This window comes from Megascapheus bottae, chromosome 2 (assembly GCF_031878675.1).
Source record: "Megascapheus bottae isolate mThoBot1 chromosome 2, mThoBot2.hap1, whole genome shotgun sequence".
Taxonomy (NCBI): domain Eukaryota; kingdom Metazoa; phylum Chordata; class Mammalia; order Rodentia; family Geomyidae; genus Megascapheus; species Megascapheus bottae.
The window spans coordinates 92,955,418-92,976,058 of record NC_143510.1 but is presented as its reverse complement, the minus strand read 5'-3'; the positions used below and the strand labels follow the sequence as shown (position 1 = coordinate 92,976,058).

Below are 20,641 nucleotides of genomic sequence, written 5' to 3'. Positions count from 1 at the left end.
TGTCTGCAGGTGAGTGGTGACATGCAGGTGTCAGCACAGCCAGAGCCATTTCCTTTAACACCACGGGCTGTGGAAACCAAAGCAGAGAATAATGAAGGTAACTCATGACACAGCTCTGCAGTTCTGTGGCATGCTGTGAGACTCTCACAAATGGAGCCAGCCCATAGCTGCCAGGAGGCTGAGATCAGAGGATCTCTGCTTGGATTCCTACCCAGACAGACAAATCCAACACACTCTTTATTTCTGGATAACCAATAAGAAGCCAGAAGTGGAAGTAGTTGTCAAGTAGTAGAGCTTCTTGAGCATAGGAATTCATGTAAGACTACACATACACAAAAAATTAAATACCAACTTCTTTGTGTTAGTGGGAAGAAATATCTAGCATAGATTGTAAAGATGACTAAACATGGCATATGAGATCCTATTTGTAATTTAAAAAGAATAAAAACACTGGGTGTTGTGGCTCATGCCTGTAATCCTAGCTACTCAGGAGGCTGAGATCTGAGGATTGAGGTTCAGAGCCAGCCTGGGCACTAAACATCATGAGTCTCTTATTTCCAATGAACCACTAGAAAATGGGAAGTGGGGCTGAGACTCAAGGGGTAGGGCAGTAGCCTTAAACTGATGAGCTCAGGGACAGCACCCAGATCCAGAGTCCAAGCTCCACAACCAACCAAAAAAAAGAATAAAAAGGGGCCTAGAGATTGGCCTAGTAGTAGAGTAGAGTGCTTACCTAGAATGCATGAAGACCCAGGTTTAATTCCTCGGTATCGTATACATAGAAAAAGCTGGAAATGGAGCTGTAGCTCAAGTGGTAGAGCTCTAGCATTGAGAAAGCCAAAGGACAGTGCTCAGGCCCTGAGTTCAAGCCAGGGGACTGGCAAAAAAAAAATCTGAAAAAAAGAAAAAACATTGACATTCTAGAAGGCACACTCCAAATTGGTAGCAACACAGAGTAAGATAACTGAGGATTCTATTTCTTATTTCTGCTCGATACATCTGGATTTTATCATGAGTGTGTGTTACTTTTTTTTTGTCAGTCATGGGACTTGAACTCTGACTGAGTGCTGTCTCTGAACTCTTTAGCTCAAGGCTACAGCCCTACTCCTTGAGCCACAACGCCACTTTTGGCTTTTTCCGTGTATGTGGTACTGAGGAATCAAACACTGGGCTTCATGCATGCTAGGGAAGCACTCTACCACTAGGCCACATTCATAGCCTGAGTGTGTGTTACTTTAACAACTAGAAAGCAAGACTTCAAATTTAAAATAATTATGTAAGTACTTGACACCTAGTGATTTATCTCAATTGCTGGCATGTTAAACATCACTTTAGTGATGTGTACAAGCAGCTCTTTCTGTGTTAACATTGGACATCTTTTGTTTAGCCAGAAGGTTAAGAACAAAACTATAGCTGGGCACAGAGGCTCACTACTGTAATCCTAGCTACTCAGGAGGCTGAGATCTGAGGATCATGGTTCAGAGTCAACCCAGGCACTAAAATCTGTGAGACTCTTATCTCTAATTAACCACCAGAAAACGAGAAATGGTGCTGTGGCTCAAGGGGTAGGGTGGTAGCCTTGAGCTGAAAAGTTCAGGGACAAAGCCTAGGCCCACAACTGACGACAACAACAAACATAATGTTTTGCCTCCAAACCTAGCTACTCTGGATGACAAGAATTGACTTTGGAGGCCAGCCAGGGCAGACAAATTTGAGAGTGTCTTATCTTCATTTAACCAGCAAAAGGCTTCAATGTTACAGTCCTCTTAATGAGAGCAAGCCATCTTTGAAAACAAAGATTTTCAGGAAAGAAGGAAAAGGAATGGAGAGATGCATGTTGTGTGTGTGTGTGTGTGTGTGTGTGTGTGTGTGTGTGTGTGTGTGTCTGTGTGTCTGTGTGTGTCTGTGTGTGTCTGTGTGTGTGTGTGTGTTCCAGTCCTGGGGCTTGAACTCAGGACATGGGTGCTGTCCCTGATCTTGTCTGTTCAAGATTGGTGCTCTGCCACTTGAGTCACATAGCTGTACTTTCAGCTTTTCGGTGATTAATTGGAAGTGAGCCATCTTGGGTTGGCTTTAAACCATCATCCTCAGATTTTAGCCTTCTGAGTAGCTAGGATTACAGGATTATTGGCTTGACTTTAGGACCTGGGCACTGTCCCACTGTCCTTGAGCTTTCTCAAGGCTACTGCTCTACCACTTGAGCCACAGCACCACTTCCAGCTTTTGTGTATGTGATACTGAGGAATTGAACCTAGGGCTTCATGCATGCTAGGCAAGCACTCCACCACTAGGCTACACACCAGGCCTCCAACTTAGCCATTTTAAAAGTAAACATTAAAATAGCAGATGTCTTTGAAATGGAGCCTTGCTCTGCTTCCTAACCAGGGTAGTGTTTTAGGTGGACTATAAACAGGACGCATTCCTTGTCAACCGTAACTTGGCCTCTCAGCATCCATACACCTGGTGGTATAGTATTTCCAAGTGTTGATATGGGAGGGGGCAGTGTTTAAAACATTCCCTAAGAACAAGCTGGAACTCTAAAGAGCATCTGTTGAAGAGATTGCTAACCCTTTTATTCTTTAAAAACCACTGGTTTAAAAAAAAATGGCTCAGGAATAGAGTATCAGCTGAAAGTGAAAGCTGCAGATCAAGAGTTTGAATCCTGATCTCATACCAGGAAAAAAAAAAGGTTCTGTTTATTGTATTGTATTGTATTTTTTGTTGTTGTTGTTTATGTGGTACTGAGGAATTGAAACCAGGGCTTCCTGTATGCTAGACAAGCAATCTACCAGTAAGCCACATTTCTAGCCCCCGTATTTTAGAACACACTTGTGGTGACTAGGGAATAGGATCTAGAGAAGGTAGTTAGTGATATATGCTCTAATGCTCTGGATACATTCAGGTTACTACAGTTGCCAACTGTGTTTTTCAGCTGGGCAGAGCATATGCCTGTCATCCCAGCACCTGGGAAGCTGTAACCAGAGGATCACAAACTCAAAGTCAGCCTGTGCTTCATGTTGAGGCCCCGTCTCAAAATAAAATAAAATTGTGTGTGTGAAAGGGAGGAGTCCATCACCACCACAACAATAATAAGTAGAATATGGAGCTAGAAAGAAAGGTGATCGCTGATGAAGTGAAATGGGTGAGACCCCGGGTCTGAATGGGCAGCTGAGTCGTCGCTCTCCACAGCAGACTTGGGGTGTGTGTTTTCTGCATTAGTGCTGGTGTTTTGCATTTTCAGGTAGACCAGAACAAGGACCGAGTGTGGAAGGCCTCAGTACCCCGGGGAAGGCTGCTCCAGGTAAAGTGCTGAGCATCACTGTCTGACCCGACCCGCAGCAGAAGAGTCTGCATTCTGTCTTGGTATCTCAGCTTTTGTGCGTGCGTGCGTGCGTGCGTGTGTGCACATGCGCAAGTGCACGCACAAGCGCCAGTCTCAGGGCTGGGACTCCTGTCCTGGGCAGTCCCCAAGCCACTGGTGCTGCTGCTGACTAGTGTCCTTTTATCCAGGCACCTGAGATAAGCAACTCAACGCCCCAGCCTCATTATGCAGCCACAGGCTTGCATTTGCTTCTCTTTGTGGTTTTATGATGTCATTATCATTTGTCATTATCCAGAAACTGTACTTTGAGATCCGTACATGCTACACTGTGCTGCTTTGCAAAGCAGCCACTGTTGTGCACACAGCTAGCATCTGGAAGTCAGTAGAGAGAAGGATGGTGCTTGCCCTCTGCTGGTCTGACTTCAGTTTCTCCTTTTGGCAGAAGTTTCATCGATCATAAAGAAGAAACCCAATCCAGCCAAACGAGGAGTGAGTACCATGGAACTTGTAACAAGCACTGGGTCTGCTCAGAGCTAGATAGCCACTTGGTCCTGTGAGGGTTATCTTTGATGTTTAATTGTATAAATTAAGAGAAGTATAATAAGTGTGGCTTGGACAGCTGTATTTTACCCACTGAAGTGGCTGTTGCCCAGAAATTTTCTAGAATGTATAGTTGACATTCCCCATGTCCATAACAAAATACGAAAAGAAGAAAAGCGAAGAAGGGAGACCTGGGAGTTCCCCTGCTGTGTGTGAGCACAGCTCCCAGGGTGGAGGGGTCGGGAGGGGCGCTGGGTGGAGAACAGGCCGGTTCTGTTGCAGGGATGCAGTGCAGTGCTGTTCCTGGGGACCAGGGGCCGGTGCCAGACTTTGAGCAGTGGTTTCCCCTGCTGTGTGGCCCTGGCTAGCCTACTTAACTGGCATGAGCTGCGATGGCCCGTGTAACATGGGTGCTGGCAGTGCCAGACTCATAGCCTAGGACGAAGCAGGGGACAAATGTCAGTGTCATGGGGAGGGCATTTATGTTCCCTGTAGTTTCAAGGGTTGTCAGGGGTGTTAAGTGCTCTTACATGTCCCAGCTTGGGGCCAAAAAAGGAAGCCTAGGAGCCCAGAAACTGGCGAATAGCAGCTTTACCGAGATTGAGAAGCAAGCCCAGGCTGTGGACAAGCTGAAGGAGCAAGAGGACCAGGCCAAGGCCACATCAAAGGAGGAATCTGTGTAAGTTCAGCTCCACTAGAGCACAACTCATTCTGCAGCCCTAGACTTGATTTCTGTACACTTCCACAGGAATACATGCAGAGCGAGGCAGTGTCCTCATGTGAAGAGCCTAGGGCACTGGTTTGGAGTCAGGAGGGAGGGCGCTGGTGGCTGAGGAAGTAGCTGCGATGCTGGCGGGAGCTGTGAGGGCCAGAGTGGACAAAAGCTGCCCATCGTGGGTGGCCTACAAAGACGCAGATCCAACCCACAAGACCAAAAGACAGGGCAAGCTGGCACTGGTGGCTCAACCTAGCTACTCACGAGGCTGAGATCTGAGCATCTGAGCTTCAAAGTTAGCATGGTCAGAAAGACCGTGAGAAGATGGGTGTGGTGGCTCACTCCCTATAATCCTAGCTACTCAGGAAGCGCTGAAATCTGAGGATCCCAGTTCAAAGCCAGCCCAGGCGCTACAAAGTCTGTAAGACTCTTATTTCCAATTAACCACCAGAAAGCGAGAAGTGACAATGTGGCTCTAGGGGTAGGGTGGTAGCCTTGATCTGAAGAGCTTAGGGACAATGCCCAGGCCCAGAGTTCAAGTCCCATGATGGACAAAAGAAAAGAAATGACCATGAAACTTACCTCCAATAAACTACCCAGAAAAAGCTGGGAGTGGTGCTGTGTGAGGCTCAAGTGGTAGAACACTAGCCCTGAGCACAGAAAGGCTCAGGGACAGTGTCCAAGCCTGAGTTCAAGCCCCTGAGTTCAAAACCCAGAACAGAGTCGGGGGGGGGGGGGGAGAAGAAGAGGAGGAAGAGGAGGAGGAAGGAATGAAGGAAGGAAGGAAGGAAGGAAGGAAGGAAGGAAGGAAGGAAGGAAAACCCTGACAGTCCTTCAGAAAGTCAAACCTAACATTGGGTTGCAGCTTGTTGTCAGGACAAATACTTAGCCCTCACCACGCCCATTTCTATCCCCAACACTAGAATAACAGTAAAACAGTGCCATGCCTCAGTGTGTGCCCTGGAGAAATGAGCAGGTACTGGTGCTCGTGCTTGCAATCCTCCCTACTCATGAGGCTAAAATCAAAGGATTGCAGTTCCAAGCCTTCAGGCAGGAAAGGCCGTGAGACTTCCATGTCTAATTAAATACCAAAAAGCCAGAAGTGGAGGCCTACAGTGTAACTTTGTGGTCGAGCGCATACACAAGGACCCAGGTTTGATATCTCAGTACCACATACACTGGTCGATCCCTGGCTTCAAGGACAGTGTCCAAGCCCTGAGTTCAAGCCTCTGGACTGGCCAAAAAATAAAAAAGGAAGCCAGAAGTGAAGCTGTCAACTTGAGCAAAAGAAGCTAAGGGACATCACCAGATCATAAATTGAAGCCTCAGGACTGGCACATACTCCCGAGCTGTATTGAGGGTCCAGAATAGGCTGGTCCATGCCAACGGGAGGGAGAGGACACCCCTGCCAACAGTGACTTTTTTTGTTTTTGCTTTTTTCTTTTTTTCATGCATATTTTATCTGCTTTATCTTGAATTTTATGTACTCCTTATGAAAATAAATGCAGCTACTTTCCGGGGTTGGTTTGAAGGCACAGCTCAGTTAATGATTATTGCTGTGCCTCTAGCAGCAGGTAGCAGGGGCTCAGTGGGCAGCACTTGTTACATTTGCCCTGGCTGCAGGGCAAGCCGGCACTGATGTGGGTAGTAGGTGGTTATTTCTTCTTCAGGACACAGGGGGCAGCACTGAGCCGTGCACATGGTGTTGCCATGGTCTCACTCTTTTCTTACCCAGGCAAAGGGCAGGTCAGCTGCTTGGGCGTGGGCTCTGACACACTTCTGTTTCTGGCAGGTGTAAAGTCAGAAGTTTGAGAGGAACTTGAGGGTCGCAGGGTGGTCTGTCCAGGATCCATACTGCCTCCCCACAACTGGAGGGATGTGGGGTGGACCAGCTAGGACAGCTCTCTTCCTAAGGTGAGGAGGAGGCTGCATCAGCAGTTTCCTCACACTGGAAGCCACGCCACCTTCCCTGATGTCTTTCTTCAGTGTTGTATAATACACCACAAGAGCAGAGATGCAGATGGAGAAATCCTGTTTGTGTCAGTTAACAGGAAAAGAAGGGCTGTAGTGTGGTGGCTCACGCCTGTAATCCTAGCTACTCAAGGAGGCTGAGATCTAAGGATCACTGCTCAAAGCCAGCCGGGCACTAAAGTCTGTGAGACTCATCTCCATTTAACTACAAGAAAAACTTCCCTGGGGCTCAAGGGTCAGGCTACCACCATACCCTTGAGCTGAAGAGCTCAGGGACACACACTGCCCAGAGTTTAAGCCCCATGACCAAAAAACAAAACAAAAACAAAAGCAGGAAAGTAAGAACAGGCTCACTTGTTTCCCCAGAAGATATCCTGTTGTCACTCCAAGGAAAACACACATTTGTGCTCCTGCAGACATTTTCAATGTCTCTCTAATGAGGAATCCATGACATTTTTCATGATTTTGTGAAATGGATGATAGTTACAAACCCTTATGAGGTAGGTTTATCCCTTGTGAAAGACACTGAAATTCTCTCGCAGCTTCCAGTTAGGCTGTAATACTGCTGTTATTGTCAATAGAGGAGACCCTGTTTTCTTTGTGAAAAAATTCAGTGTTTGTTGCATTTTTAGAAAATTAAGAGAAAGGACCAGTTGATTTATCTTCTGTCAAGGCTGTTTTTACTTCTTGGTGGTCCTGGGGATCGAACTCAGGGCTTACACTTGCTGTGCAGCCACTGTCCCACGTGAGCCATGCCCTCAGCCCCATTTCTGTGTCTTTTGATGCCTTGGATACACTGCCTTCCAGGGGTTTGATACGCAGAGGTTGGTACAGGACTGGCTCCATCCACTGAGGCTGTATGAGTGTATTCATCCTAAATCACAGCACCGTGGCGGCATGGGGCCTCGTCTGCTAGGTCATGGGGCTGCAGTCAGCATCTAACGCTCCTGTGTTGAAGCAGACATTAGACTATCAGACAGTGAAAGCTCACAGCAGCCTCGAAGAACAGGCTGTAAGTCATTTCAGTTTCCTTAGCATCTATTGAAAAGATACATCTTTTTTTAAATGGTGGGAGGTCAGTGGCTCACACCTGTCATCCTAGCTACTCAGAAGCTTGAGAACTTAGGATCATGGTTCTAAGCCAGCCCCAGGAGGAAAATCCATGAGACTCTTATCTTTAGGTAACCGCATAAAAGCTGGAGGTAGTGGTGTGGCTTAAGTAATAGAGCATGAGGCTTAAGTGAAAAAGCTCAGGGACAGTACACGTGACCTGAGTTAAGGCTCTAGGACCAACACACACACACACACCAGCTTGCCTTCTTAACCAGTAATTGTGGAAAGTTGTGGAAAGACCCATGGTTTGACTCTGCACAGCTTAAGGAGATTTTGTTCCTCCTAGCAGTGTGTCTTCCTTGCGATTAGCCTATAAGGACCTCGAGCTTCACATGAAGAAAGATGCAAAGCCCGGTATAAGCGGTCGAAACCAGGCAGAGGCGGAGCGACTTGGCATGGGCTTCGGGGCCTGCAGGGGGTAAGTGCAGCTGCTTCCCCTCTCCAGAGCCAAGTGTAATGCAGGCACGGAGTGCTGAGTGTGCCTCTACCAGGCGAGAGGTTCGCTCACTCAGTTTTGGTGGGTGGCCTAGGTTCCATTCCCTTACCAATTACTTTCCCCTCTCTGGAATGGTGCATGACAGACCACTAACTAGGTCTGAGATGAGGGAATGGGGGACAACTTCTAGGAGCCTGTGCCTGGCAATGCTACAAGCACATCCAGTGTGTGTGACCAGAGTCTTTGGAGCATCCCCCACAGAAATTTCATGTCAGAGCTTACACACACACACACACACACACACACACACACACACACACACTTTTGATGACCCTCTTTTTTTTTGGGGGGGGGGGCGCGGTTGTAGGGCTTGAACTCTAGGCCTGGGCACTGTCCCTGAGCTCTTCAGCTCAAGGCTAGTGTTCTACCCTTGAACCACAGCGCCACTTCTGATTTTCTAGTGGTTAATTGGAAATAAGAGTCTTGGCCAGGAATTGGCCGAGAGTGGTAGAGTGCTTGCCTTAGCATGCACGGAGAGCTGGGTTCAATTCCTTGGTGCCACATACATAGGAAAGAAAAAATGAACTGGAAGAAAAAATGAACTGGCTCAAAGGTTAGAGCTCTCTAGCCTTGAGAAAGCCCATGGACACTGCTCAAGCCCTGAGTTCAAGCCCCAAGACCGGCAAAAAAAAAAAAGAGTATCACCAACTTTAGTGCCCAGGCTGGCTTTGAACCTCAATCCTCAGATCTCAGCCTCCTGAATAGCTAGGATTATAGGCATAAGCCACCACACCCATCTTGTTGCTCAAATTTTTAACCCTGCTGATAAATTTATCTTTGTTCAGAGTATAGCTTTAAAACAGTCTTTCATTTATAAAGATAAAATAACAGAAAACCAGGCACTGGTTGCTTATGCCTATAATCCTAGGTACTCAAGAGGCTGAGATCTGAGAATCATAGTTCAAAGTCCACTGGGGCAAGAAAGTCTATGAGACTCCCCCCGCCCCCAGGTCCTGGGGCTTGAACTCAGGGCCTGGGCACTATCTATCCCTGAGCTTCTTTTCTGAAGGCTAGTACTCTACCCCTTGAGCCACAGCACCCCTTCCAGCTTTTCTGTGTATATGGTACTGAGGAACCCAGGGCTTTATGCATGCTAGGCAAGCACTCTGCCACTACTAAACCACATTCCCAGCCCTCCAAGAGACTCTTACCTACAATTAATCCCTAGAAAACTGGAAGTGGCACTGTGCCTCAAAGTGATAGAACACTATCCTTGAGAAAAAGCTCAGGGATAGTGCCTAGGCCCTGAGTTTAAGCCCCATACCAACAACAGCAGCAAAATTAGCTGAATGTGGTAGCTCACGCTTGTAATCCCAGGCAGGTGGTACAAAAAAGCAAAAACTGGCCGGGAGTTTGGCCTGGTGGTAGAGTGCCTGCCTAGCATGCACGAAGACCCGGGTTCGATTCCTTGGTACCACATACTTAGAAAAAGCTGGAAGTGGTGCTAAGGCTCAAGTGGTAGAGCTCTAGCCTTGAGAAAAATCCAAGGACAGTGCTCAGGCCCTGAGCTTAAGCCCAGGACTGGCAAAAAAAAAAAAAAAAAAAAAAAGCAAGAAGTGGGCACCAGTGGCTCATGTCTTATAATCCTAGCTACTAGCTGAGATCTGAGAATCGAGGTTCAAAGCCAACCCTGAGTACAAAAGTCCTCAAGAGGGGCGGGAGTTTGGCCTAGTGGTAGAGTGCTTGCCTAGCATGCACGAAGACCTGGGTTCGATTCCTTGGTACCACATATGTAGCAAAAAGCCAGAAGTGGTGCTGTGGCTCAAGTGCTAGAGCCCTAGCCTTGAGAAAATCCAGGGACAGTGCTCAGGCCCTGAGCTCAAGCCCAGGACTGGCAAAAAAAAAAAAAGTCCTCAAGACCCTTATCGCCAATTAACCACCAGAAAACTGGAAGTAACGCTGTGGCTCAAAGTGGTAGAGTGCTAGGCTTGAGCAGCATAGCTCAGAGACAGCACCCAGGACCCAAGACCACAATGAAAAAGTTAGCAAGACTCCATCTCAACTAGTAATTTGGCAAGGTAGTACATCTCTGTCATCTCAGCTGTGCATGGAGAGTAAATGGGAGGATCATAGTCCAGGCTGGCCTGGATAAAAATAAAAGTAGAAAGAGATAGGGGCACAATTCAAGTAGTAGAGCACCTGCCTAGCAAGTATGATGTCAACAAAATAAAAAAGACCAAAGTCTTTGTGAACTATGTGTACGTGTAACTTTTCTTATTGTATTGTTTTTCTCAAGTGGGGTTTCACACTCCGTGACTTCGGATATGCAGATCATAGAGCAGGAGTCTCCCACCCTGGCGAAACCAAGAAAGAAGTACCACGAGGACAGTGACGAGTCGTACTTTACCTCGAGCTCCAGGTACTGTGTGAACCCCGCCCGCCAGAGCCTACTGCTGCCTGGAGGCCACGCAGTCTTCTAATTACATACTGTAGAAATAGACACACAGTCCTGTCAGCCAAAACCTAGTTAGGAAGTTAGCAGAAATAGACACAGTCATATGTCAGCCAAAACCTAGTTAGGACGTTAGTTAGCAACATTTGTATGTAAGGAACTATGCAAGGAATATTATCATTGGCATTTGCCCTAAACATATCTCCAATTCTTTTAAGTCCTGATATTCTACAAAAAAGAAAGGAAGGAAGGAAGAAAGAAAGAGAAAGACAAACCCTTTGCAGTTGAGAGGCCCCCCGGGGAGCCCCCTGGGCGCCTGCCTGCCTTTGATACCCTGTGCGAGGCACGGGCTTCAGTTACTAGGGCTTATTTCCAACCATACACTTTAAAAGAATTTCAGTACATTGTCTAGCAGATACAATTCAGCTGTCATTTGATTTGGAAACCGCATGTTGAGTCATTTCAGGAGATGGCTGCCAAATGAGGGAGGAGGGGAGAGGAGCCCTGGGTGAGGGGAACATCCTCTGCTCCCTGAGCTGCTAGCTCCACCTGATGCCTGCAGGGGCAGTGGAGGGAGAGTTCCCCCGCCCCCAGGGTCAGAGGCTCTGGTCATTTGTCTTAGTCACTGAGGGCTTCAGGCTGGCCACCTCCCCATGAGTGGCTCACAGGGAAGATGTGAGCCAGGCTGGTTACTCCCTCCTGGGGCTCCTTCTGGGCCTTATATGGCCCTTTAGGCCAGCAGGAATTCTTCTCAAGCTGTCCCATGGTAGCCCTAAAGGCCTTGTTGCCATAGAGACAGCTGTTTACTGTTAGCAACCTGGGAACAAATGCTGTGTTGATGTGGACCAGGTTGTCCTGTGCTTGGTGACTATGGACAAAACACCTCTCATTCTCCTTGAGTGGCAACGGTTGTCCACAGATCAGGCACAGTCAGGTCCTTTGAAAGGACCTAAACAGACTCTGAAAGCCAGGCAATTAGTGCCACAGAGAGAGACCGCTCTTATTACTTCCAAATTATTCATCAGCCATTAGAACTTGCAGACATGAATTATAGAGGAGTGCTATTTCTCTTTGAAATCAGGTGGAGCCCATCCACCGGTCTGGTTTTCCACTGTGCCTCCTCCATTGTTGCAGGGTATAAACAATTCCCTGGCACGCTGACTTCCCAGGCCTGCCTGGACTGTGCAGGTCTCCTGAGCCGGGGCAGCCATGGTATACTGGCAGGCGGGGCTCTGCACCCATGTGGAATTGCAAGAGGTGTTTTCCTGGTGGAGTGAGCACACCGCTGGGCTGCGTGGGAGAAAAGGCATTGGGGTCTGGGATCTAGAAACCTAAACATTATGGCAGTGACAGCTGGAGAAGGAGAAGCCTAGGTCCCACATATCCTTAAGGTAGCGCAGGCCTGACTGGGTGGCTGTGTGTCCTCATAGGGCTGTTGCCCTGCCATAGGTGTGTCCTGCCCTACGGGTGAGTCCTGGCGGGGCAGCAGAAAGAAAAGCCCCATGCACATGGCTTTCTTTCTCCCTGAGCTTCTGGTTAGAAAGTTAGCCGGTGCTGCTCCAATCCATCTGGATAAGAACTCTGGATTCTGGGATGCTAAATCCCACAGAATTCTAAGGACCAGACCTCAGAGCTGGGAAGAATCCAGGGGTAGGGCCTCCCATGGCCAGTGCTGGCCAGCAGCCTGTAGGAGAGGTAAGGAGCGTAGAGCTCGTCCTTGATCGAGTCTGCACTCAAGGAGAACGTGCATATGGCCCCTAGCTCCTCTTGAGAGTATGGCCTGTGACCTGTAGGGACTCTGACAGCTACACTGTATGCAGGCCAGTCACGAGACACACATACCCTCCCTCAAGGGCTGCACACAACAGAGAAAGTCAGCACCATAGGGGACAAATGTCTGCCCCAGGCACCCTGTGTGGCATCCTGGCTTTCAGGGCTACAGCATGTGGATAACAACCTTCTCCCCACTCTTGGAGAGGGCAGTGGTTAGAAAGCCCTCTGCCAAGCCGGGCATAGTGGCTCACACCTGTAATCCTAGCTACTCAGGAGGCTGAGATCTGAGGATCAAGGTTCAAAGCCAGCCTGGGCACAAAAGAACCTGAGACTCTTAACCTCCAATTAACCGCTAGAAAACTGGAAGTGGGGTGGTAGCCTTGAACTGAAGAGCTCAGGGATAGCACCCAGGGTGAGTTCAAGCCCCATGACCCGCCTCCCCCCCCCAAAAAAAGGCCTCTGCGAGCCGGGCACCAGTGACTCACGCCTGTAATCCTAGCCACTCAGGAAGCTGAGATCTGAGGATCACAGTTCAAAGCCAGCAAAGGAAGGAAATGCAGAAAAGCTCAAAAACTCTTGCTGCCAATTAACCAGCAAAAAGTAGGTTTGGCTCAAGTGGTAGAAGGCCAACTTTAAGATAAAGGCCAACTTAAGAGAGTTTAGCCAAGTGCGGTGGCTCACGCCTGTAATCCTAGCTACTCAGGAGGCTGAGATCACTAAAGTCCCGAGACACTTATCTCCAATTAACCACTAGAAAAGCAGAAGTGGCACTGTGGCTCAAAGGGATGGACAGTGTCCAGGCCCAGAGTTCAAATCCGACTACCAAAAAAGAAAAGAGTGCCCAGACCCTGAGTTCAAGCCCCAGGACTAGCACACAAAATAAATAAATAAATACATACATACATACATACATACATACATACATACATACATACATACATGAAAGAAAGAGAGAGAGAATGAATACCTTGGAAGTAACTGGGTCCTGGTTGGTTTGCTCCTGTTCCTTGGCCACATATTTTCACGTGGCTGCCCCTGACTTCCAGAGGCAGTGATGTGCTGTCTCTGCACCTGGAAATGGGCCGCCGTGAGGCCTTCTGAGCCACTGGGCCCTCCTGCCCCTGCAGGTACTTTGATGAGCCCTTTTCGAGCTGGGACGACAGGACAGACTCCTACTGGAAGAGAGAGAGCAGCCGAGACTCTGAAGTGGCAGTGAAAAGCACAGACTCTGCAGACAAGTATGGCTGCTGGCAGGGCGGGCGGGGGGGGGGGGAGCAGCTGGGCTCTGGGCTGGGGTGCTGGCTCACTTCATACGGCTCAGCCACACACTCTGCTGCACCTCTGGGAGCCATGTTGACAGTGCACCCCTCAAGAATCACAAAGAGTCCTCTTTCTTGGGGGCTCTGAGCCCCCAAGTTGGGGTGCCTTATACCAGGACTTTGCTCCCATTTGAAGGGGTGAGGCCCTGAGTTCTATCCCTAGCGCTGCTCGAAGTGGTAAAGTTTGAATGGCCACAAGCTGGCTAAACCCACTGTGGACTTCCTCATGCAGACCCGCTCGCCGGAAGCCAGACGTCGAGCCTGCCCTCCACACAGACGAGGCCCAGAAGAAGTTCGGCAATGTCAAGGCCATCTCCTCAGACATGTACTTTGGAAGACAAGCCCAGGCTGATGTAAGGGCCAGAGAGTCCTGTGGGGTCCCAGGAGCAGGAAGGAGCCCACAGGGTGCCGCCAGAGGGGGTGTGGAGGGGAGCGGAGGGCCCCCGGGTCCCCTTCCCTCCTCCTTCCTCTCAAGGCTGGACAGCTATTAGCAGCATCTAAGTAAATTCAGGTGGCGCATCTTTCTATAGTTAGATGAAGACTCTGGCGACATTTGCTGCCTGTCTGAGAAATGCTTATGCACTCATGGCAGTGGCGTTTTTGAAGCTGTGAAACTTGAGGACAGAAAGGTTGATGGGCCTCGGCCAGGGGTCCCCAGGACCTTGAAGAGCCTTTCTCTAGGGACTCTCACTGTTTTCAGAGTAGGCCTTGGCTGTTCCCCAGGCCTCGCATCCCTGGTGGGGCCGGAGGGCAGCTCCAGAGTAGATACATGAGGCCCTGGGTTTCTTCCCCAGCACCAGGGAAATAAATAAGCTCATGGTGGCATTCCAAAGCAGGGCCCTGGGCATGGAAGTGTCTTCTCCTGGCAGCTCATGAGTGCCATGCTGTCCTCACCCTGCCCGCCACACCCGCACAGAACCCCGCCTGGCAGGCCCGCTGGGTGCTGAGAGAGAGGGGAAAGGTCTGCCCATGCCACCACACCGCAGCTGGGTCCTAATGGTCTCCTCCCCTGTCTTCCTAGTACGAGACCAGGGCCCGGCTGGAGAGGCTGTCGGCCAGCTCCTCCATAAGCTCAGCTGATCTGTTTGAGGACGAGCAGAGGAAGCAGGCGGCAGGTGAGCCGATGTCATGCTGGCCATCCATAGTGGCTCACAGCATGTCCATGTATGCTGGCCTGAGCTGGTCCAGCAACTGTCATATCACGTTCTTGTCTCCCATAGCTGTGGTCACGAGTGGGGAAGGATTGGGGGGGGGGGCATGCCCTGGTGGCTGCCGTCCTGTGCAGGTATCTGGATGAGTGTTTAGTGGCATTCTATGGCTGTGGAGCCGGGGGCTGTCAAGCAAGTGGGTGGCATAGGCCTGAGGGCTGGAGAGACACTGGGTTACCCACACAGCAGGGGCCTCCGAGGCCTGGCTCCACTTGCTGGGGGAGAATGCCAGAGAGAGACGTGCAGGTGGACATGGTTCTGGTCATCCAGGTCTGGGACTGGCTGGGTGGGGCAGCCTGGGACTGACCTGTGAGTATTCTCTGAGGTCCCTTCAGAAGGGAAGCCTGGCACCAAGCATGGTGCACACTTATTTTCATCTGCACCCTTATTTTCTGCACCCTGGTCTTTCTGCATGGAGTGACACCATGGGTGTCCACGGGGCCTTTCAGTGACAACAGCTGAGCTGGCCAGAGTGTCTGAGGCCTTTCCTGAGGGTGTTGGGCATGGCAGGCACCACACAGCCCTGACATAGCTGGGCACTGCCCGTTTGCTGGCTGTGGTGTGCATGGGAGTGTCCAGCAGGGGGCAGCAGTGAGGAGGGGTGGATGGGCTCGGCTCTGGATGTCTGCTGCCTCTCTGGCCTTTGGTGCTGGGGGCTCATTGCTCATGGTCAGTTTCTGTGCTGGCTTCATTGCTAAACTCCTGGACCTCTGCCATGACAGCTTCCTCTGGGACTCAGCCCTGGCACAGGCGCCCAGCTGCCTCCAGGGCTCCAGCACTCCAGCACCACCCCCACCGCCCCCATGCCCGCATCCAGCCACCTCGCCTGACGCAGCGAGGCAGGTCCCTCCAGAGACTTGCATTGGCCGTGTGTGCTTTTCTAACCAGTTCCTGGAAGATATATTTGTTCATTAAAAACCCCGTGGGAGGGCCTGGGAGAGCCTCATTCTCGTGGTGGCAGAACCACAGCCGCCCGTGTGTCTCCTCCCTGACACAGCAGTCACTACCATAAACCCTGGTCTCTGGAGTCTTGAAAGTCTTTATGGGGTGTCCCCTGGGCACAGTCACCCTAAGACCTAGCCGAGTGGCCAGGCAGTAGAAAGAGGTCCTCCTCCATCTTGCTGAGCCTCTTTTCAAAAACATTTGCAGTTAGTGCCCTAAAGGTGAGCATGCCCAACCCAGGCTCATTAAATATTTACTCTTCACTTAAGGGGACGGGCCTAGCACCTTGTTTTTGAACCCATGTCCTAGGCTTGTGCTCCTCCTTCACCAGTGCTCCCGGTCCCTGCCATGGCCCCATCCCGTGTGAACTATGGGCTCACCAGGCACCCGGGTCATTCTCAGGGCTCCCACTAGAGGCACTTAAAGGATTGGATAATAAATAATGCCACCATCAAGGGTAGGGCAGTAGCCTTGAGCTGAAGAGCTCAGGGACAACGCCCAGGCCAAGTTCAAGCCCCATGACCCACAACGAAAGAAAGAAGAGAGAGAAAGAAAGGAAGGAAGGAAGGAAGGAAGGAAGGAAGGAAGGAAGGAAGGAAGGAAAAAAGAAAAGAAAGCCACCACCAGCAGCGGGGCCTGTGGCTACTCTGTGGAGTGGGCCATGGTCTGGGATAGGACAAGGACATTGGGGTGCCAGTAGCAGAACAGAGCCAGCCTGTGAGAGCTGGGGGAACCAAAAAAACCCCTCGCCCATCAGCCTGTTTCCTCCAGGAAAGTGGATCCTGGGCTTTCAGTCTGTGTATGCTGCTTGGGGTGCCAGGACTGCCATGGGGTCCCCGAGTTTCGTGCCGTCAACTGGCCTGGCACCTTGGGGCTCTCAGGTGGTTTGCAGACTCAGTGTGTGGCCACCTTGGACCTGCATGGCACTCTGCCTCATGGGGGTGGCATGTACATTGTCACCTGCTTGTGTGCTAGCTCACAGAAGTCAGCGCTGCGCCCTGGCAGGCTGCACTGTCTCAGAGGAGGAGCCACTGGGGGTTCCTCCATTAAGTTTAATGTTCTCATCATCTTGGAAGCTCTTTTTCTCTTGGTTTCTCTCCATTTCAGGGAAATTGGCCCCCTGATATCCCATTAGTGATCCATTTTCTGAAGAGCCAAGGAGTTGACTGCACCCCCTCCCCCACAGATCTCTATGCTCTGCCCAGTACCCCTCCCCCAACACACGCAGCAGCCAGGCTTCTGGACTCAGCACAACCTCCTCCTCCAGTGTAGCTGCCCCTCCCCTCTTCACTCCTCCCCTCCCCTTCCCTCTCTCCCCCCCTCCTCCCTCCTTCCAGAGCATCTTTCAAGGGCTTTTTTTGGTTTTGGTTTTGTCCCTGCCCAGGGGCTTCAACTCAGACCTAGGCACTGTCCCTGCGCTCTGCTGCACAAGGCTAACATTCTGCCATTTGAGCTTCCGCTCCATTTCTGGCATGTATGTAGGTATGTAGGTAGGTAGGTAGGTTGTAGGTAGGTAGGTAGGTAGGTAGGTCTGCACGCACGTGTGTGGAGCTCAGAGTCTGGGCGCTGTCCCTGAGCTCCTGTGGGCAAGGCTAGCACTCTACCACTTGAAGCCCCAGCTGTGCTTCTCGTTCTGGCAGTTCATGAGTGATTAACGACCCGTTAAGATTACAGGTGTGAGCACCTGACTCACTTCTGGAATTGTGCTGGTGAACTGGAAATAAGAGTCTCCTTGACTTTCTTCCCCAGGCTGACTTTGAACTGCAATCCTCAGACCTCAGCTGCCAGGGTAGCTAGGATTACAGGCACGAGCCATGGGCACCCAGCATCTTTCAAGTTCTTTAAACCACGGGCCGAGTCCCACCCACTCACGTACCTTCAGGCCTCCTATCCAAGACACCCTCACTGCACCTGCTCAGACCCGAGTGTGTGCGCCTCTGTCACCTCTGACCACTCTCAGCCCTGTTCCTCCCCTTTCCTTGTGCTCTTGGCACATGACCAGATCCGCTGAGGAAGCCCTCGGGCAGTAGTTAACCAATGAATGAATGAAGCAGCTCTGCACTCTGAGACTAGCCCGGACAAGCACCAGTGCCGGATGGGGAGTGCCTTCCCTGCCAGCCCCGCTGCCCTCGCACTGTGCCCTCTCTGGTGGGGTAGCTGCCATCCCGCGCCTGGCCCAGGCCTGTGGCCCCAGGAAGGGGTGAGCAATGCTCTCTTTTGTGCCCAGGAAACTACAGCCTCTCCAGCGTGCTGCCCAGCGCCCCCGACATGGCCCAGTTCAAGCAGGGCGTGCGGTCCGTCGCAGGGAAGCTGTCTGTGTTCGCTAACGGAGTCATGACATCCATTCAGGTCAGTCGCGGTGTTGGCTGCACAGTGACACAGGACCCTGGTGACACACACGTGCCTTCCCATGAAACCTAGTGGAACTTGAGACCCTTCTGCCACAGCCCTGAGTGCTGGGGGCTGCACCAGCCTGTGGTCCAGGTCACCAGGGTCTGGAGATTGCAAGTATGTGCCACCATACCTGGCATAGGCTTTAAGTGTTTAGGAGAATCAGTACCAGAATTATAATTATTACATAGTTCCCCCAGACACACAGATTGGAAGAGAAGCGCATCAGCTAGCTAGCTATTTATTGTCAGTCCTGGGCTTGAACTCAGAGCCTGAGCACCATCCTTGGACTTTGCTCAAGGCTAGAGCTCTACCACTGATGAATGGTGAGGACTTACCATAAGTAGTCAAACACCTGCCTAACAAGCCCGAGGCCCTGAGTTCAAACCCCAGTGCCACCTATCACTGAATGACTGCTCATCTGGGCATGCAGAATGTATGTCAATCTTTTCAATAAAGTAGATGCAACCCACTTATATTTAACAAATGAGGCCCTGTTAGAGCATGTGAAGGCAGTTTCTAGAACCTTCTTTTTTTTTTCTACCCTCAAAGGGGGGGGGGTTATTTTAGGAGTCTATATATTAATGTTTGACGCATGGCTCTAGGGAGTGGTCTGAACCCACAGGGCCTCTGGTGGCTTCCATAGCCCCCAGGCAGATGGTGCTACAGTGCAGTCTGCATGGCGAGGGGAAGGGAGAGGAGAGGCCTCTCCCACCCCAGGCTAGGGCCATTCCCTCCCATGCCTCAGGAGGCCTGGCCTTCAGGCTTTCTTCAGAGGCCATGGCATTATCCTAGCCATAGTCCCTGCCCCCTAGTCACAGATGCCCACTCCGTGTATAGATTGTTCCTTCTCATGTCCCCAGAGGGGACATGGAGGCTCAGAGGCTTCACATTCCTACGTTACCTCTCATCTCACTGCTCCCTCCCAAGGCCTGGGCATGAGGCCTCATCCTCCCGCCCCAGCTCTCCTTACAGCCCATACCTGGTCAGAACCCATGCCCTCCTGGACACCGTGCAGCCATGCCTTGAACCCTTGGGCCCTGTGGGGGGTGGGGGTGGGGGGGTGACCGGCTCTGCTTCTCTCTGCAGGACCGCTATGGCTCCTGATCCCAGATCCGCACCGTCCACCCTGGAGAAACGCCTTCACCGTTAGCTTCTCACGGCCTGCTGAGCCCCGGCAGGCGCTCCAGAGCCCAGGCTTGCTGCTTTTCCTCGTGGTACATGCCCCTCTGACTTCCACTGCTTCCTTGGAGAAACCCCTTTTTAGGATGTAGACATGTTCTTGTCCGTCCATCTGTCCGTGTTCATCCCTTGCCCAATTTCACGCTGGCATGTCTGTGCCCATCTCTGCCTTATTTTCCTAGAGTCTTCTGTTCCAGTAGTGGGGGGCTGGCTGGAGAGTCCAGCTCCCCTTCTTCTCCCAGCACCCGGGATGTCTCCCCATGGATATGGGCCTCAAGTGATCTGGGGCCAGGCTAGCCGTGGGCAGTGCACCCCCCCTCCAGGCCAGCGCTGTCCAGGTTCTGGGATACACAGAACGCTGCCCAGCCCAGCAGGCTGCGCTATTTCTGTCCCCACTGCTGAGCTATTTCCAGTAGTGCTTCACTCTGGCCCGTTTGTAAATGACTTGGAAGTTCTGCCGGCCTCAGACCACTTTGTAGCTCAGCACGTTTACCAAGCCAGCACTCCCACTGCCCAGGGATTTGCTCTCTTACCAAGGTGGAATCAATGGGCTCTCCCCCCACCCGCGGGGCTGTGGGTGATCGCGTACTGGGTGGACAGAAGGCAGCTTCCGCCTGCCCACGTACCTGGGGAGTGGTTCATACTTCTATTGATCTTGGTGTTCAGAAAGTTGCAGCATGCGTGTAAATCAGCAAAGAAAACAATCTGGCTGTGTTTTAGACAGCATTAGGATATATCTCTCGGCACAGTAAACTATATTTGAAGTTTGATGAACCGAAAAATGATTTCAAATGACTATTTTGTGAATCTTTCTTACAAGCTAAAATTTGTAGACTTGTCAGTACAATAAACAGCCACAGCAGATGCGGGTGCCTGGGGTCTTTTCTGAAGCCTTTGTTCTGTAAGTCAGGCCGTGGTGTGACTCGGAGACATCTGAAGCTGCTATGTTACAGGCATCTGAGGCCCATGTTGACAGCACAGGTGTCCTCTGGGAGGGAGGGCTGCTGCTGGGGTTCAAACAGTGTGTGTGTTGGGGGGCGGGGCCTGGGCTCAGTGGACACAGCTGGAGCCGCAGCTCCCTGGAGGCTAGGACAGGAGGAGCCAGGCCCTGAGGCCAGCCTGGGCAAAGGGGTGAGACCCTGGGTATGAACACAACCCTCAGGACCCTGGGAAGCTGGAGTTCCCAAGTTTGCATGTGTTGGGGTTCATTCCTGACAAGGCCTCCCTCGGCTGCCAGTCTCTGGCTTTATCCACGAGCCTTGAAGACAGCGGTTGCC

At 51.0% G+C, this 20,641-nt stretch overlaps 1 protein-coding gene across 2 annotated transcripts in view; it reads left to right on the top strand.

Moving 5' to 3' along the window:
- Arfgap3 (ARF GTPase activating protein 3) overlaps positions 1-20,236 on the top strand; it is a 36,270-nt gene extending 16,034 nt beyond the window's left edge. The window contains exons 6-16 of one of the 2 annotated variants that reach the window (XM_090328852.1): positions 10-97; positions 3,242-3,301; positions 3,765-3,811; positions 4,402-4,541; positions 7,951-8,079; positions 10,394-10,516; positions 13,450-13,560; positions 13,874-13,994; positions 14,663-14,756; positions 18,019-18,140; positions 19,272-20,236. In XM_090328852.1, the coding sequence (XP_090184978.1) occupies positions 10-97; positions 3,242-3,301; positions 3,765-3,811; positions 4,402-4,541; positions 7,951-8,079; positions 10,394-10,516; positions 13,450-13,560; positions 13,874-13,994; positions 14,663-14,756; positions 18,019-18,140; positions 19,272-19,289 (1,053 nt within the window). In that variant the 3' untranslated portion in view covers positions 19,290-20,236. Of the gene's footprint in view, positions 1-9; positions 98-3,241; positions 3,302-3,764; positions 3,812-4,401; positions 4,542-7,947; positions 8,080-10,393; positions 10,517-13,449; positions 13,561-13,873; positions 13,995-14,662; positions 14,757-18,018; positions 18,141-19,271 lie in introns of both variants that reach the window. The other variant, XM_090328851.1, reaches the window with a different exon arrangement.
- Positions 20,237-20,641: the final 405 nt, after the last annotated feature.